Consider the following 19613-nt stretch of genomic DNA (forward strand, 5'->3'; position numbering starts at 1 on the left):
TTAAAAAGTAAATGGTTTGTGCTCTTTAGTCGGAGCACCCTGTAATGACTTGTGTTTCTCGTGTGTGGCTGCGTTCCAGTTTCACAAGCTGCGCGACCCGTTCTGTGCGGCTCGTGAAGCTGGAATGCGGGTTTCAAAAGGAGACTGTTGGCGCAGCCGTGATGAGGTGGGCCTGCTACATTAAAGCTGAGTAACTTACTTTGCCCGACTCTGCGCCTCTTTTCACACCCCAACAGTAAATGTGTATATATCATTATTGTATGTTTAATAATTTACTCTCCTGTGATTTTTGATTCCTAATAGTTGCCCAAGGCCTAAATAAATCACTGTAGTTTTATACATTCTGCCCAACTTGTATTAAGGGTACTCTGTGTGTGCTTAACCAAACCCTTCACCACTCTCACACTCTCGTAAGTCTAAGCCTTGCTGCTCAGTATCACTGCTTCATAGAGTTTGGCAATACTTTAGTGTCTTTCATTGGTCTTCCGAATGAGGTCACCTCAGAATCTGTCCAAAGGGCTGGTTCTGAAGATCCATTTTAACAATCCTAAAACGCCTAATAGGGCTTTCAGCTCTAGATATCCTTATCCAGTGTTTTAAAGACATGGGTCAGAGACTGGGACCGTCAGGAAAGGATACCCTCCGGGCAAGCCACCCCCTCTGAAACGCCAACTCACATGGCAGTACATGAAGGATCCTTTGGGTCCTCGACCCCTTTCCAGGTCGTCTACCTCAGACCATCAAAACTTTCTCCCCCACCCCCCAACACAATCAGGATAAGGAACATAATCCAGAACATCACTGTAAAACGGGACATTCTGAAACGTTTAATGTGAAAAACACTTAATGTTGCCTAATGTGCCAATACATACATCGTGCCCCCTGTAAATCCTTCCCTTAGCTATTTAGCATTGGGGCTTTAACGACATTTATTTTCCCTTACAACCTCATTGGAAAAATCAACTTGGTACAACCCAGGTGAAGGGAAGCAAGAAGTGCCCCAGTGATTCTCAATTACACAGGCTTAAGTCCTTTAACCTGAAAAGAGAGCCTCAAGCTGGGGAGAGTTGTAGACCGCTTACACACCAAACAAATCTCCAAGCCGCATGCCACGATTGTAAAGTGGCCGATAGTGTTTTTGAAGCCCTTCCCTCTAACATCTAAATTACAAAGCCTCACTCCCAATCAGGTGACTCCAGGGAACCACCTGAATAACCCCAGCCACTTTTGTAAAGAGTCTTGTTCGCTCAGTCTGCGTGAGGGAACGCTGGGGTGTAGACATACCTCAAAGAGGTCTGCGAGAGGAAAGTCTGGCCGAGCTGAAAGGAGCTAGAGGGACAACTGGCATGGAGAGACTGCAGAGATCGGGACACCACACATCACAAAGGGTGAGCAGCTTCCCTATTCCTTGCAACGTAAGGAGTGCAAGGAAGAGGCTGAAGTTGCAGGATGAAGGAAACCTTGTGAATGAGAAGTTAGCATTGGAGGAGAGAGAGACATGATGGAGAGAAGACAGTGACAGATGGAAGAAAGAGGAGAGTAGCAGGCTTGTGATTATTGGAGGAGAGAGAAAGAGACTAGTATTGAGAAGGGAAGGAGAAATCCGAGTGAACGCTTGGAGGAGGGGCAGAGCAGTTAAAAGTAGAGTTCCAAGAGGTGAAGGAAGGAGGAGAGAAGTAGTGAGAAGCAGGCAACCATCTTTGATAAACTAAGAGGTTCAAAAGCATAAGTGGGTGCTAAGGCAGATGGTAAGATGACCTGCCTCAGATGAGGCCTGAGCTGGGATGAAGCCAGCCCCTAGAGAAGTGGGGTGAGCCTTGTTGTCCTGGATACAGAGATTGATAGGACCCCAAGAGAGGCAGGGAGGAGGACAGTGGGAATACAGAGGCTTTCCTGGAGCCGTAATAGGAAGTCTGGTGGGACTGACAAGCCCACCAAGGAAACTTGTTAACACTTGCTTTCTAAAAATCGAATCCAGGAGGCCTCAGTGAGAACCTGAGCCAGGAAGTCTCACTGAAATGCTGGAGCCTGTGATGGCTCTTGATCAACCTGAGCTGGGGAAATGCTCAAAACCTTACATAGCACCATGATTGCAGCTTCGCTGGCCACCCGGTGTTAGGGAGATTTATCATTTCTATGCTTCATCCCTTCTCCTAGTGAGACCCTCAGCACTATTTGCTGGACTTCTGGGCCTTTTTCTGAAATCATAAATGAGTGGAGCCTTTGTCCGCTCATTCATTCTTATGGGCTCTGTTTTTTGGAACTCTATTTTTTGTATTGTACTTGTCCTATGGAGTCTATTTTTGTATTTATTAAATTTCATATAGCGCTTTAAGCCAAAGCGCTTTACATAAAACATGAATATATTAGAAGCAATAAAATACAAGTCATGAGTCAAATAACTAAGAACAGTATGCAGAATAATTTGCAGCGATCATTAGGTTAAAAACCAGGGTAGGGTAGAAGCGGGGGAGGAAGTAGTAGAGAGCTGTCAGGAGGAAGATAGAAGAAGGAGGGATTTTAAGGAGGAGCGGAAAGAAGAGTATGAGGAGATGGAGCAGATAAGGAGAGGTAAAGAGTTCCTGTGTAATGGGGCAAGGAGCTGGAAGGATCGGAAGCGGGAAGGGCGAAAAGTAGAAGAGACGAGAAAAGATAAGGGAAGAAATTAAGAGTTTGGTGGTGTGGAAGGTTAGGGAGGATCTGATTTTGCGAACATTTAGAGATGGTAGTAACAAGCACGGGAGGTAAGAGAGATATGGTGAGTAAAGGAGAGGTTAGAGTCAAAGTGGAGGCCGAGATTGCGGCCAGAGGCAGAGATGGGGAGATGAGCAGGGGAAAAAAGGATGGGGGAGGGGGGTGGAGGGAGGAAGTGTGTTGGAGGGAAGGAATAAAACTTCAGTTTTGTTAGTGTTTAGGGTGAGAAAGTGGGAGGACATTCCGTTTTGATAGCAGTGAGCCAGGAAGAGAGTTTAAGGTGGATGTCAGGAGTGAAGGAAGAGAAGGAAAGGAAGAGCTGGGTGTCATCAGCATAGAAGTGGTGAGAGATACCAAAGGAAGAGATGATTGGGGCTAGAAAGGAGGTGCAAAGTGAGAAGAGGAAAGGGCCAAGCACAGAGCCTTGGGGAACACCAAAGTTGAGGAAGTGTGTTGGGGAGGAGCGGCCGCCCCAAGAGACTGCAACAGAGTGAATGGAAAGGTAGGAGGAAAACCAGTCTAGGACGGAGCCTTTGAGACCAAATGAGGAAAGAGTGTCGAGGAGGAAGGGGTGATCGATGGTGTCAAAGGCGGCAGAGAGGTCAAGGAGAATGAGAACGGAAGAGTGTTTGGAGTAGCGAGCAGTGAGGAGGGAGTTAAGAACGGAGGTGAGAGCAGTTTCAGTGGAATGTTTGGGGCGAAATCCAGATTGAGTAGGGGGAATGAGAGAGAGGTTGGAGACAAATGCTGAGAATTGGGAGTAGACTAGGCATTCAAGGAGCTTAGAGAGGAATGGTAAAATAGAGATTGGACACAAGTTGGAAGCAAGGAGGGGGTTCGTTTTTTTCAAGATGGGGATGATAGCATGTTTGAAGGCTGAAGGAAAGGTAGCGGTAGTGAGAAAGATGTTGAAGAAAGGTGAGGTATGAGAAGAGGGAAGATTTTGGGAATCGGGGTTAGGTAGAGGATCAGAGGGGGCTGCAGTAGGGTGAGTTTTGGACAGGAGGAGGGAAACATCAGAGTGAGAGAAATTAGACATGCAGGAGGATGGGGTGGAATGAGATGGGGAAGGGGGAGAGTAAGAGGGGGAGCGTAGAATGTGTTGGCCTAAGGAGAGTATCTTGGAGGAGAAGAAGTCAGTGAAGTCAGAGGGTGAGAGAGGAGGAGCGGTAGAGTGGTCAGGGGTGGGAGGGGAGAGAAGACGAGTTAGGGTTTGGAAGATTCGTCTGGTGTGAGAAGATTGAGAGTGGAGAAGGTTAGAGAAGTAAGATCGCTTGGCTGAGCTGATGCAGGTAAGAGAAGTAGGATGCTTGGTTGGCTGGTGAGCGGTGTTTAAGCCAGCGTCTTTCGAGGCGTTGGAGAAAGCAGCGCATTGACAGAAGGTGAGGGGAAAGCCAGGGTTGGGCAGGTTTGCGGGAGGGGCGGAAGGGGGAGAAAGGGTATAGTTGGTCAAGACTGGAGGAGGGGGAGGAAGATGGAGTGGATAAAGCTTCATTTGCAGAAAGAAAAGCAAAGTGAGTGAGAGGGGGGAGGGAGAAGGTGCAGGTTTCATCGAAGTGAGAGGGGTTAAAGTTACTGAGGTCCCGTCGAGAGAAAGAGATGGGGGAAGAAGGGTGAGGGAGCGCAGAGACGGGGAATGAGGGAGAAGGAGAGTAGAGCATGGTCGGATAGATAGCTGGGGAGGGTGGAGACCGAGGAGGGGGAAGGAGGAGGGGAAGTTTTCCTCCATAACTCTTAACAACATCTATATTTTACTATTGCAGCATGCAGCTCCTTATGGGCAGTGTTACTGGAGACCCTCAGGGTCCTCCTTTGAGATTCTTTTTCAATATCCTAGAGTAACTACAGTTCTTAGTATCTCTCCAAAAATGTCATATTCTGAGAGATTGGCACACACCACCTTATGTGGAGTGGCAAGGGTGTACCTAGTATTCCCTTTATCTCTGCTCCTGTGACTTTTTAGTCGCATATACAATCTCCTTGTTATAGCTGGTGGCAGTGGATGTGTTCTACCAACTATTGTGTGATTTTTTTTTTTCTTTCTACCGCAGGCTATGTTCATGGCCTCAGTAGTGCACAATAGGGGCACCCAAGTACCAACTTGGGGCCTCCTTTATTTTTTCACCATTACTAGCGTGGTTGTGCTTGGTCAGCCCTTCTACCATTCTGGGATGGGGAGGCTTGTGTGTGTAAGCGACCGCTGCTGTCTGACCCCATTTTCTGTGCGACAGAGGAACTCAAAAGAGGACAAATCGTTCCCTTTGATTTGTGAGAACAACCAGTCCCAAGACAAACTTTGATTTGAGCCATCTCCTGCTGTCCTGTGAGTTTCCAGAGCTGCGGAACCCCAATACCAAGAGACCTGCCCATTTCGAGTGCATCGTCGTGGAAAGCCCGAATTCATCCAATTCTTTGCTGAGCCTTAAAGGACACTCCAGAGACACAATCCAACTCGTCCAGACACCCTCATCAGAGTGTGGGACTGCAGGAACGGAAGAGGATTGACCAGGCGAATCATGCCCTTTGTTGGTACTGCAGAAAAGGACCCAAAACCACTGAGTGACCAAAGAAGTTGATCAAAGCCGTGCCAGAGGTCCACCCTCAAGACTGCTGCTGAAAGATCCCATCCATTGTCCTGCCTTTCGTCATCAGTGCAATGAATTCGGAGGTCTGGTCCAGCGCTGAAACATCGCGGAGCATCCACCACAAACGTTTGCTTCAAACCTAAAGTACTGTGGGGAATGAGGTATTGCTTACCTTATTCCAGAAAGTCGCTCCAGAGTGTTGGAGTGCACGTAGAGGTATCCAGGCCAACCCCTTCTTACCTCCGACTCAAGCAGCTGCTTGTGTCCCTTTAGCGAGTCCTTTAACAGGGTCTCCAACGTTGGTTAAGTCTTCTTGTATCTTTTTTCCTAGAGACTAGGAAGTATCCACAGGAACCCTTGACTTCTGCTGCTTTTTAAGACGTTGGGCCTCATCACGAGTAGGGCGGTATCCCGACTGGGATACTGCCCAACTTTATTTGCATTACCGCCCACCTGTCCGGCAGTATTACTGCTGGATCACGGGATGGGCGGTAAACATAATTCCCCATTCCCCTTTGGGTGCAGTGGGAATTTACAGCGCAATTACCGCCAGTGGTATTACTGCACAGTAATTGTGCCCAAAATCAGCATTTGTCCAGCGTGTTTACCACCAGCTCTGAGCTGGGGGTAAACACCCCATACCCATGATTGTGCGTATACCGTTTCCACCGCATTTAAGGACTACCGCCCAATTCGTGATGAAGCCCTTTGAGTCTTTCCGAACTGCCTTTTAGCTAGGGTTGCGTTTTGGCCTTTAAAAGACTTTCTGTGCAGGGAAACTGCCTGTAGAACCTAAAGCTCTGCTAGGATAACACTAACCAACTGTTTTCCTTCTCATAAATCACTATCTTATATGTGTATGCTGAATTACTTTGCGGGTGCGTGTCATTACCGGTAGTACGGTAACTCCTGTAACAATTGTGCACGCTCAGCAACTACCAACTAAGAAGTGGCCTTTGAAAGTATACCTGTGTGGGTTGGTTTATTGTGCTAAGTATTTAACAGTGACTTTTGTGTAAATATAATCCATCTATGTTTTAATATAAATGTATGTGGAAGTGTCTTTGAACTGCTTTACTAACTGGGTTCAGTGTACTTGCCTACAGCTCATATCTTCCTCCTAAGATAAGCCTGACTGCTCTGACAGTCTACCAAGGTCTCTGAGTAGTACAGACTGATACTAAGAGTTGGGGGGGGGGGGGGCGGGGGGATCTACAAACCACTGGGATAGCTTACTAAACTCTTACCTCCAAGTGGGACTTTAGGAAAACTCCCTTAACACCCGGTACAGATGGTGAAGAAATCAACTGTCATCTGGAAGCCAACCTCCAACACAGTAGTGCCATTGTTCGACTGCAACCTTGAAAGCAAGGGTCCCGGGCCTTGGAGAACCCCACAGGAACTGTGAATGACTGAGCAACATCAGAACTGTGAAAGGCTTTGTGTTAAACATTTGCGGATATAGAAACCCTGTTTAAAAAATATTGTGGACTATGGAACTCTGGACCCCGGTCCTACCTTAAGGTACTGATTGAATATCTCCCGCTCTGAATTGTCCTTTCACTACTCATATTTTAACTTAAGAGAGGGGGACCAGGTTATGTGGCAGGACTAGAAATCTACTCCGTGTTCATAAACTCAAAAATCTGTCTTGTCCTAGTTGTCCAGGTTTACTCATGTGCTCATCTAGTCAACAAGTTAACATTATTTGTATTTTGTTGATTTCTTTATTATATTATGCACAAATCTCACCTATGTACTAATTTACACTTCCTAAAACATATGCCTCATTTGAAGGAATGTAAAGCTTAGACTTTCATACAAACATCTATTTACAACATATATAAATCACAATTCATAAATGATATTCAACAATTAATTTTCAAGTTTTTTTCCAAAGAAACGCGTGATGTCTCATGGATCACAGTTGGAAACAACTCCTAAATGTTTTAGCACTATATATACTTAAAGCCTTCCTCAAGGGGGATTTTAATTTGAAAGGGTGATCTGGTGTCTTCAAGGGTAATTTGTGCATCCAGTATATTCGGGTGGACGTATTGGTTGTTGTGTTCACCTTTGCAAATGAAATTCAAGACGGTCCTTCACCTGGAGCGTCCACTCTGGTGCAGGTTATGATTTTGGTTTGTGGTCTCTAATGGTCCATTCTCTTCCAGTTACTAAGTAGGCCATCCAGCTGTATGGTCATGTGCTCCAAACCATGCTGTGAGCTTGTAAACAAAGTCCATGAAGGTATCCAGTCGCGCTCCATCGGCAGTCAGGTGACTACATCCTCTCTGCAGAGAGTTGTTCCCTTGCTGGACATCTCTCTGACTGCTTCATGTTCTTCTTTGCTTACTGCATATAGCCTGGGTTATTTGGCTTGAGAAGACAACTGTTTTGGCCTGTAAGGGTAAATTGCACACACATCTATTGCCCACCATCCTCTTCTTGTTATTGTTTTGGGAGACTTTCAAGCATGTGTAATCTTTGGGAGGAAGGTATCCAATAGAAGAATACATTTCCCTTTGATAATGTTTGTTTGGATATAGAACCTCGCACAGACTCCTCATTGCCTTCCCGCCTACCCCACTTCTTATTGTTCCATCATGTTTAGCTCTTAACTTATAGGGTTCTTTTTGTAGCAGTTCTATTGTTTCTTGCAGTCTCTGTAGAGCATGAGCAGTTGGCTAGAACTAAGACATGGGAAGCGTGCAAATCTATAAATTTTCCAGCTACAACTCATCAGGTGTTACCAGTGCCTATAATGCTGTGACAGAGATGGTTATAGAGTTGCACCACTGTCCCCTTGTAGCTGTTTAAAGCTTTTCTGGATCTATTATCCGTCTGGTGCTATTTCAGAGATGTACAATCTGTGGGCTGAAGATTATATCCATTTGAACATTAACAAAAGAAAGTGATGTGGTCCTCCTACAAAGCGTTTAGTTGTAATGAATTGCTTAATTACTAAATTCCCAAAAGGTTTCAATGTTCAGACCATTTATTGTATGATATGGCATTTATAACGCGCCTATACACAAGTGTTTCAAGGCGAGACACGGCAAGATAGGGTGCCAGAGGGAAGACAGAAACAGCGATCCTACTAGGCCAAGTGTCATTCAGATCGCGCAAGTGCAGGGGAAGGGGGTAGGGGGAAGAGGAAAAGTGCGGATGGGGGTGGGGACAGTGCAGTACATGGGGTAATAGAATAAATAAAAACAATAAGAGAAGTAGGGCCAGCTGGTGGCAAGTGCAAGGGTAAGTGCAGACATCAGGTGTCAAGTGCTGGTGGGGGACTGTAGGGATACAGAAAACAGTCCCCAAGTGCAGGGGTTGCCAGGGAGACAGTGCAGGCGTGTAGCTGGTGGGGGAGGGGACCTGGGCCCGAGATCAGAGGGTGGCCAGGTTACCAGTGCAGTTTCAGCCAGGAATTCAGCAGGGGATAGGAAGAGAGAAACCGAAGCAAAGAGGAAGGTTTTGAGGTGTTTTCGGAACGGGAGATGGTTCTCAAGTTTCAGGGCGGCTGTTACAGAGGGGGGCCCCAGCCGAAGAAAGATTTACCACCAACGTGTTGCTTGGAGAAGCGACTGACCCTGAGGGATTTGGAGGCGGATGAGCGAAGAGCTCAAGAATGAAGATTGCACTTTAATAAATAGTGAAATGAGGAAAGTTAAACCAATTGTGATGTCAGTGTTGCTGAGTAATGATTGGTTATGATACTGTGCAACTCCTGTGCAATCATTTTATCAGTATGGTTTAATGTCTGCCTCACACTCCCCATCTCAAGCCAATGCTTACATAAATATCTTGTGTAGTGCTATGTTCCTGTCTTGTTTCCTCTAAAACAATTCACAACCTTTATTCAATTCATGTTCACAATGATGCTGTATGGAATTGGATGTTTCTAGCATGTTTGTATACTCTATGAATTTAAAACAGAGGCTGCCTCCCTTTCCCCTGTGGAAAAAAAGAAAAACTAGCAGTTGTGAGTGAAGCACAATAGCTGTATGTTGTAACCGAGGATTAAAAATGTAAGGAGTATAACCCATTTATTGTTTGCATTTTTTCCATAGGTGGAACAGCACTGTACAGTCTCTTGTTTCTTCGTATGAGGCGTACGAAGACTTGATTAAGAAATCCCAGGAAGGGAAGGACTTCTATGCAGATCTGGAACGCAAAGTGGCCAAACTTCTAGAAAAAGCTCGATTAGGGTGTGAGGCTGCAGAAGTAGGCCGACAGCAGGTCCTGGAGAAGTAAGTGTCCAAGCTCTGTCACTGCAGTCGGACTTATTTTGGCCATATTGGCCTCGCCCAAAGGTAGTGATATCCTGTCATGTAACTGGTTATGCTCTGTGCAGTATCTCGCAGTTGTGAAGTATTTTTTTCTCATACATAAGTCAAACTCACACTAATAGCCCAATTATGCAGCAAATGTATAAATATTGCAGTGTGTCATCTTCATAAGGTGTGGTCTGTGTAGAGGGACGAGGTTTGGATTTAGTGTGTTGCTGATTTGACAAGTCCACAAGTTCCTGGTTTGTGCGCTGACTCAGATTTCGCCTTTCTTTAGACTCCTAAATTGAACACCGTTAAATTGGTTAATAGGACAACCTGTTAATTACAGCGCTACTAGTGAAATGAGACTAGAGCTGCAATTATTTGAAAGTACGTTTGTGTTGGTGTGAGATTGAACATCCTAAACTGTAGCTCTGGTGAGATGCCCATGACAATTTAGATTTTTACTGACTAGTTAATTGACCTTTTTCCATGAAGGTTCCTAATCCAAGCACTCCTTGCAGAATGGACTGTGTGATGTGCCCCCTGAGAATCCTGAAGTCTCTCGAGCTTAGGGGGTTCCAAAACAACCCATTTCCTTTCACAAGTAACCTAGCACAGTAAGCTGTATAAAATCCAGTGGTATTGATATTTTATTTGTATCACGCTCGTACACAAGTGTTTCAGAGCGTGACGAGGCAAGGGAGGGGAACAAGGGAGAACAAAGAACAACGATCGTATTAGCCCAGTAACATTGAGAACTCGCAAGTCCATGGAGAGGGAGAGGGGTAAGTGCGAGGAAGGGAGGGGGGGAGAGGTGGAAAGTGCTGAGCAAAAATAAAAATAAGTAAATAAAACATGAATAAAATAAATAACAAAAAGCAACAAACCGTGGTAGTGCAGTCAGCAAGTGGCAAGTGCTAGGAATAAGGCAACAGACAGGGTGTGTTTGAATAAGTGCAGAAAAAGAAAGTTGGGGGGGGGGGGGGGCTGTAGGGTTACAGATACAGACCCCAGTGCAAGGGATTGCCTGCAGGCAGTGCAGGTGGGTGGCAGGGTGAGCAGGTACCAGGGCCCTAAAGACAAAGGGAGACCAGGTGCACAATGCCGAGACAGAAAAGATCAAGAGGGGAGAGGAAGAGAGAAGGCAGAAGCAAAGAGGAAGGTCTTGAGGTGCTTCCGGAACCGGAGATGGTAATCCTTTAGTTTGAGCGGCAGGAAGGCTGTTCCAGAGGGAGGCCCCAGCCGAAGACAGAGATCTACCCCCAGCTCCTTTCTTAGAAAAACGACTGACCCTGAGGGAGTTAGAGGTGGAGGAGTGAAGGGCTTGGGAGGGAAGTTATGTACGGAGGGACAGCTAAAGGTATTTTGGACCCAAGCCCCAGAAAGCCTTGTGGACAGTGCTAAGGGTCTTGAATTTAATCCTTGCAGCCACTGGGAGCCAGTGAAGAGATTTCAGGACTGGAGAGATACGATCCCAGGGCCTGAGGCCAAGGACAAGTCCCGCAGTCCTGTTGTGGATAAGTTGCAAAGGGCGAAGAGTAGAAGCAGGGAGATTTAGAAAGAGGCTGTTGCAATAGTCCAATCTTGAGAGAACCAGGGCTTCAAGAGACAGTGAGCTTCTGAGGGAAGGAGAGGAAAGGCAGAATAGGAGGTGCAGTAGGAAGTTTGGCTTTTTTGAGACATTGGAGATGTGGGCAGAGAAGGAACGCATGGAGTCAAAGATTACCCTGGGTTCTTTGCCTCACAGGTGGGAGTAGGAGGAGGGCCGAGGGAGGCCGGCGAGAGAGTGACAGGAAAGGAGGGTGAAGGTGTGCCGATGAGGAGGATCTCAGTCTTGCTGACATTCAGACAGAGATCGTTGGTGGCACTCTAATCCTGAATGGCAGATAGTCGGAGATGAGAGAAGTAAAAGAGGTGGCCGAGGGAAGCCTGAAAATGAGTCATCGTCAGCACTGCACTGGAAATTTGAGCAGAAAAGGGTAATGCGATGGGTGGGAGTTGCCAGGTATTGGTTAAAGAGCCAGGGTGAGAGGTTGGACCCCTGGGGAACACCGCAGGTAGAGAGGGAGATGGAGGAAACAAAGGACCCAAGTTGGACCTGGGAGGATCGATCAGAGGAATGCGGTCAGCCAGGCCAGAGCATGATCAGGTTGTCACAGAGACGGTTGAGCAGGATGGTATGGTTGACCGTGTCGAAGGCATAAAAGAGATAGAGTAGGATGAGGACAGAGGAAATGGATGGAGAGCAAATCTTAACGGATGTTCAGGAGAGCAGTTTCTGTGCTTCTGGCAGCTCTAAAGCCAGACCGATGGTCGTGGAGACAGCCAGCGGAATCAGAGTGGAGGTTAAGCTGAGAGATGGCCAAAGTAACCACCATTTTAAGCATAGCGGGATGCAGCCAGGGATACCCCGAAGGATGCTTTAGATAGTGCCCATGTATTAATGAAATCCAGTGCTGAATTCCACAGCTTGCCTTTTGTTCTTGTGAAAGAATGCAGTGTATTAGAATATGGCAATGTCTAGTCGGTTCTGCATGTGTCTGAGAGTAAGTAATCATTTATTGCATAACAACAAATGTTTTTTCATACACGTGTACAATAACACTATAACAAAATGCAAATAAAATCAATAAATAGTAACCATAAATCCCAAAAACATTCCAAACCACTTCCTCTAGAATGAGAAGAGCAATTTAATGTCCGTCTCCACAGTCGTTGTGATTTTTCACACAGCAACAATGTTTTTTCTGATATCTATCCTTACAGGTAACAATCACAGATACATCTGTTATACAAATGTTGTTTTTCCCTTGCTGATGAGATTTCCCCACCACAGCATGAACCTGATTTTCCATGCTCTAAGCAAAACTAAGGCAACAGCAAAAATGACCACTCTTGGTCCAAAATAGCCACTGCCAAGCCTGGCCTTTTAATCAAAAGAGCTTGAGTCACATCTTTTCAGGGTGCAAATATAAAGGGTAGGGGAGGGGAAAATGAATTGACATCTCTAGTGAGCTATTGTCTCGTGGACACATACAGTCCTGAGGATCCTGAGGATCCTGAGGATCCAGCTCCCTCGCCTCACCCCAGATCCCACTGCTGACTTCAGGATATGATGACCCAAGCAGAATTTCATGTTATGCAAATGCCTACTGGGATCTATCATATCTATCAAGAAATAAGAGCCAGCAAATAATGATGAAGTGAGTCCCAACAACATCCTACTGTGGCAAATTACCTTAATTTAGATGAGAACAAGAAAGCTCTGAATGCGTCAGTCGAATATGGATATAAATGAGGTGATAGCCGAGTGTGATACCTGAAAAGATGGGTGTGAAATGATTGATATATTGAACCCCCTCCCCCCCGGGACTTATCTACCCTCAACGTGTGAAATAACCATGCAGTTTAAAAATAAGGAACTGAAAATCATGTCACGTTATATAGCGGAATGGAGAAATAGGAATGGAGAAATAACATGTAAGATCCACAATGAATGCCATTGATTTTACGCTTGCCTGTAACTCAGCCCTGGGCCATTACCAGACCCGGTAATGCCCCCCCCCATCCCCACAGAGAGGTTTATTGCTATTGGCACCTCTTGGGGGTCAAGAGGAGGACGCGGACACAGTGATAACATTTCTAATGAGCGTTTTTGAAAAGAAATTATAAGAAAAACAAAAAGGCCCATATTTCTCTATCTATGTGGTTTCTTCCCTGCCTATGCAAATAACTAAAGTACTTGTCAGTCGTCAGGAAATTTCAACATGAATAAGTCTGCTGTATAAATACCAAGTCTAACTGACCCTACCACTATTTTAACTAAGGTCAGGAGAATGCTTCCCTTCTCTTGATTGTCTCTTCAGGCAATGGTTCTCCTTCTGCTTCAGAGTTCTTTTGGTAGGATATTCTTAAATAGTTTTATTGCCCTCTGTGTTAGTTCTTGTAATTCTTTCACCAGGTCTTTGGGATTTTCCTTCTCTTTAGGGGTTGCTATCCAGGAACCCCTATTTGCACTCTGGGTTATTCTTTGATTCAGGCTAACATGCCTCAACACCTCTGACAGCAGAATGCAGCGCAGTCCTACGATCATTTCGGACACGTTGAAACCATAGCGAGTCTCTAGCACTGACACCACCCCTACTCTTCTCAGCACCCATCCACATGCCTGACCGTATGGGTTACCTCGATACGGGAGCCTGGCAGACCTGCTAAGCCTTTTGTCGGCCAAATGCGCACACGCACCATAATCGTGCTCCAGGACCTCCAACACTCTGGACTTCGGTCCTCCGAACGCCTTCACACTAATGGTAAAATTCCCGCCATACAAATGACAAGTACAATACAATTTGGGACTATCTTCCCCTCTTCCCAGGGTATTGGTGTTTGAATCTTAATCTTTCTTTCACTGTTCACCATAATTCCTTTTCTCTCAGTGGAATATTCCCTCTTCCTGTTAGTCCATTCTTAGCCTGACCCCATTTTTCCTGTTGTCCCTACTATCTTTACTAATCCTGCTGCCCTGCATCTCCCCCTCTGGGTCCAGCTTCCCTCTGGGTCGAGCTTGTCCAATTGGTCCGAGAGCGGACCTCTCTTTTCCCTGTTCTGTGGTCTTAAACCTTCTACCCCTTGGGGTAGTGTTTTTGCACCCCTTCCGCCTGTCCCTGTAGACCTTTCATCTGGAGGGTCATTTGCTTATCCTCCAAGGTCTCTTTCTTCTACTCTTGACAAGCCACAGTGATTCACACCCACCACTAACTCCTATGCACTCATTCTTCAACTGCGCTTGCACCTTGGGCAGTTTCATCGTGCTTGGTGATGTCTGAATGTTTAACAAATACTACCTTAAATTGGTCTGCATAGTCTGCCGGAGAATCACCTTTGTGTTATTTATAAGTCCCTATCTTAGCCCAGTCGGTCTTTCAGGGGTATATTTTGGGGAATGCTGGCAGTTATTCTTTCTTTAGCTTGCACCAGGGCATCCCCATTGCCTCCTGTGTCTGTATTTTGCCAGGTTGTCCTCTCTGTTTCTGTCTCACCTCTGGTGGCATTACTACTCTCATGAGCCCATTCATATCTGCCCAGGAGCGGTTGTAACATTGTATGATCGCATGTAGTTCTTCTATAAACTGCTGTGGTTCTTCTCTAATATTTGCGAACTCTTGGGCTAGGTTTCGAACATCACCTGGAGTCCATGGGACGTGTACAGTGACAAGTTGGGGCAGTTTGTGCCCTCCATCTACCTCGCTCCTGGCCAGCATTTGTCTAGGGGGGAGCCTGTAGCACCGTGAGTCTCTTCCATACACCGTGCCTCTCCCCATCACAGACTGTGTGTAAGAGGGAGGCGGGTTGAATAATTGGACTCCCTTTTGGGTTCCCATGTGACTCTGTCCAGATATCATGGGTGCCAAGGTTCTATTGGCTGAAGTTGCAGCCCCACCAGGGGCTGCTCCGCTTTATCTGCCTTTGCCCCCCTGCTCCACCTGTCTCTGGGCCACTCTTGAAGGAGCGCACATGTTTGTGAAGAATTCATCTACCTCCTTAGCTATATCTGTATCCTGATCTATCCAGTTTGGCTCAGTTTTCCCCTCCACTATTTGAGGGCACAAGTACACGCATGTATCAAACGCTTCCCTTGCGCTCAAATATTTTATCTGTCCCAGCAGTCTGTCATTGATCTCCCCAAGTCCCTTGACTTTGTCGATGCATAGCTTTCACTTCTTCTTGCCAAGTTGCGAATGGCCTGCACTGTTTCTGGCTTATGTTTCTCTTCTGTTCCTCTAAAGCCGTCAGAGTGCACCCATTTTGTCGAAGTTAAAGATTCTGTTTAGGGGTAACTGGGTATATTTGTTAAGTCTAGTCAGAAAATGCCAGGAGTCTAAAAATCTGCAAGTTGTGCTGTTAATGTTTGTGAGCATATTTTTTTTTTTTTATTTTATTTTTTTTATTGTTTTATCAAAACGTGATTTTACAATTCTAAACTTTTTGTAGTGAACTACACAGGAAGACAGGAAGACGTCTTTGCTTTCTGTTTTGCAGACTTTGTGTGTTTTTTTTTTTTTCTTTTTTCTATTCATTGTTTGCGTTTAATAACTTTGCATCAATATGTTCTAACATTTTTGCAGTTGCTGTTTGCCACGTTGTTTTGTCTCCCCCGATGAGTCTGCACCACCACAGTTGCTCTTCTGGCAGTGTGCTGAAACCTGGTATCATTGGCAGATAGCACTGTCTAAGTGCTGCGGTCGCTGTGCATGTCATGAGTAAATGTCTTATTGTCTCCGTTGTAGGTTGTGTATCATTGGAGCAAAATCTGCAGATGTTTGACTGTGTTTGTCCTCGTACGTGTCTTATTTCGTTTGTTTTAAACAGGTTGAGCCTAGCGCGTAGGATTAAGATCTGTGATTGCCTGTTTGGAAATTGTTTTATGTAGTTTTGTAGTTCATTTCTTTTTGCAGTGAAACTTGGTAGGTGAGCGATGAGTTTTAGCGTCGAGGAGTCGTCGATCGTTTTGGCCCAGTCCATGTCTTTTATCTTCTTCAGCACTTTGCATGGATTTGTAATGAGTTCGTCTTCATCTGAGTTGATTGCCTCTAATACTTTTTGATTTTGCCTTTGCCAGTTGGTTATCATATTACACGTGTTGTCATTCATTTCTTGTTTAATGATGTTGAACAATTTGTTTTTGCTGTCCATTCTGCATTTGCGGTATAGCATGACTCCATTACAGGTTGCGGCACATTTTAGTGATTGTAAGCTAAGTTCGCGTCGGATTGCTGTCCCTGGGGTCGAATTTGGTAGATTGAGAACTTTGCGCCAAAAATAAGCCTCAAGTTTGCACCAGACCTTCTGTGGAATCATTGGCATGGCTTCACTGCCGTATATGATGGTAGGTACGACTTTCATCTTGTAGAAGTTTATTATTGGTTTCAGGGAGAATTTTCCAAATTTGCTGTTAATTTTTTTTGCTTGCACTGTTAGTTTGTTCATTTTTGTGTGTAATTCCTGCTGCATTGTGGTCTCATGTTGGGAACTGTCCATGTGGACTCCTAGGTATTTAAAGTTTGAGACCACTTCGATTTTGGTTTTGCCCAAATGCCATTGAAAGTTTTCCTTTCTTGAACGGGATTGGAAAATCATGATTTTTGTTTTATTAATGTTGATTTCCAGATGATTGCTATTGGCGTAGATTAGCAGGGCGTCAAGTTTACGCTGTAGGCCAATTTGGGTTTGGTCAAAAATCGTTAGATCATCAGCGTAGAGTAGGTGTCCAATTTGTGTTTTACCTAATGTTGGTGGGAAGACTCGTGTTGGACTTCTCATGTTTTGAATGTCACCTATGTAAGTGATAAAGAGTGCTGATGCTAGTGGGCAACCTTGTTTGACTCCTCGTGTGGTGTTTATTTCAGATGATAGATCGCCTTCACGACTGAGTCTGACTCTTATGGATGTTTCCTGGTGCAGAGCTTGAATTGGCTCTAGCAAAGCGTGGGGACATTTCCATGCTTCAAGTTTGTTCCACAGGAGAGATCTTTCAACTCTGTCAAACGCTTGCGAAAAGTCAATATAAGCTGCAAATAGACGGTGCTTCTTTTCTAGGGTTTTTGCTTTTAGTATGCTGCACACTAGTATGTTACATGTTGTGCCTGTGTGTTTCTTGAACCCCGTTTGCATTTCGTCATTACATTCTGCAGAGGCCGCCCATTTTTGGAATCTCATCAAGAGTAGTGAGGCGTATACTTTTCCCATGACATCTAGTAAGGCTATAGGTCGGAAGTTTGATGGATCCGTAAGACTGCCTTTTTTGTAGATTGGTACCACGATTGCTTTGGACCAGGATTGTGGTACTGATCTCGTTTCGTTGCATCGCTTAAAAATGATGCTTAGCAAGGTGGCCCATTCCTCTGGATGATTTTTTAGTTCTGCGTTACTGATGCCATCTGGGCATGGCGCACGTGAATTTTTCAATTTGTTAATGATGTCAATGATGTCTTCTTTTTTGTCTAAGTTCACCCATTGTTCACCTGTTAGTTGTTGTGCCTGTGGTTTTGCGTTTAAATCAGATTTAAAGACTTTACTGAAGTGACTTTCCCATGTGTGTTGACTGATGTTGTTTAGAATTTGATTGTCCTGGGTTTGTTCAACATTATGTATTAAGGACCAAAAGTTCCTGCTATTGTTGTTGATGAGCGCTTTTGTTATTTGTTCGGCGTCCTCTTGGTACAAATTGTGTCTATATGATTTTACCCAGGCTTTGTATTTTGTTTTGATATTTTGCATCTCTGATGTGCCATTTGTGGGCATTTGCTTGGAGGCTATTCGAAGAAGTCTTCTGTATTCACGTCTTTTGTCAATTAGGACTTTGTTGTATGCATGCCTTGGATTTTTGTTTGTTGCATTTCTTTTTCTTTTTGTTGATTGTACATACGGCAGCAGTAAGGGTTGGTAATCAATACTGAGGCATGTCGCTGGGGTGGTAATGGCTTTGTATTTTGCTGTGATTTTGAGAATTTCAGCACTGCTTAATTTGATTCTAGTGCCTTTCGCGTTTGCCTCGATTTGTATGTTCATTTGACGATTTTTTTTTATTTTGAGGTTCCATGCAGTTTCCAGCAAGTTGTGGTCACTTGTTGGAGTGTGCCGTACTTTGAAGAGTTGTAGGCGTTGCAACATGGATTTGGATACATAAATATAATCGATCGTGGAGGCTGAGGATGCTCTCTGCCAGGTTGCTATTCTATCTATTTCCACGAACACTTCATCCAAGTTGTATAGCTCACTCGAGTCGGTGAACTTTCGCCAGATTGTGCCACGATGTACGGACGCCTTTTGTGATTCCGTTGCGTTCGTGTTGATTGTTTGGATGACATTTAGATCTCCGCATATCAGGATATTCTCTATGTCGTGCTCGGTTCTTATTGCGTCAATTGTTGTTTCACAAAGGTTTATGAATTTTTTTGTAGTGATTGCAGCTGGGTTCCAATAGAGATTTATTATAGCCAGTTTTGAAAAATCTGTCTTGTGATTTGCGTCACCTTGCCAGGCAATTTCTACTGCCAAGATTGATTGATTTGCAATCATCGTCTGTACAATGGAGGCTCCAGAACCGTTTCGGCAGGCTATTAGGAGACCTGAAGTTGGACGTCCTTTGGATCCTCTTGCAGCAGGGGATAGAATGATTTGATAACCTTCTAGTGTGGGAGTTTGCTGCAGCCAGGTTTCCTGTAGACAGATTATGTGGAATTCTCCAAGATTGGGACCTCCCGGAGCAGTCAGATGTACATGACCTCGCGTGTTCCATGAACATAACTTGATGTCATTGTTGATTTCTGTTGGTTCGTTACATGTGACTGCTTCCGCTGTCTTGAGTGGCTATTGTTTACGATGTAAGTTTAATGCTCGTGGCAACCAGGCCCAGATTCCTGTTTTATTGCTTGTGTTTGGACTTTGTTTGCATTGAGCCGTGGATGTTGAGCCGACTCTTTGCGTACAGGTTATTTTTGTGGTGCCATCTATAGTAAGTTTCTGTTGTTGCGTTGCCGTGTTTTCTTTCTTTGTTATTTTGTTGTGTACTGAGTCATTCTTGGTTTTGTAGTGCTCATTTTTACTCTTATCATGGTGTGATCTTTGATGTTTTTTTGATATTTCAAATTCTGTTGTTGCTTTATGATTTTTCTGGGGGTAGTCCTCTGTGTCTTTTGTAACATGCTTCTCATGTTTCGTGATTGAGGATTTACTTGCTGTAGCATCGGTCTCTCTGATCTTAATTGATTCGATGCGTTCTTCTTTGCTGTAAGTTGTAAGGTCTTCCACGTAGTAACCAGAATTGTAGATGTCTCTTTTGTTGTTTAGAATTTTTTTGAATGTTGTTAAGGATGTTAGATGCAGTATTGTGACTGCCCCATGTTGCGTGTGCCATGGTTCGACAATTGTCAAATTGTCTGTGTGAAGTCTCTGTAAGTCTTTAACTTGACATAATATTTTTAAGACCGTTCTTCGATTTAAAATGATCTCTTCTTTTATGCAACTTCGTTGGGTCAGTCTGATAAGGTATCTTAAAGCA

General features: G+C 44.8%; 1 protein-coding gene across 2 annotated transcripts in view; it reads left to right on the forward strand.

Moving 5' to 3' along the window:
- Positions 1-19613, forward strand: part of PTPN23 (protein tyrosine phosphatase non-receptor type 23) — a 1404706-nt gene that overhangs the window by 1018548 nt on the left and 366545 nt on the right. For both annotated transcript variants that reach the window (XM_069645828.1, XM_069645827.1), the window contains exon 19: positions 9350-9529. In XM_069645828.1, coding sequence (XP_069501929.1) covers positions 9350-9529 — 180 coding nt within the window. The remainder of the gene's footprint in view (positions 1-9349; positions 9530-19613) is intronic.

This window comes from Ambystoma mexicanum, chromosome 2p (assembly GCF_040938575.1).
Source record: "Ambystoma mexicanum isolate Mex_15411 chromosome 2p, UKY_AmexF1_1, whole genome shotgun sequence".
NCBI classification, from domain to species: domain Eukaryota; kingdom Metazoa; phylum Chordata; class Amphibia; order Caudata; family Ambystomatidae; genus Ambystoma; species Ambystoma mexicanum.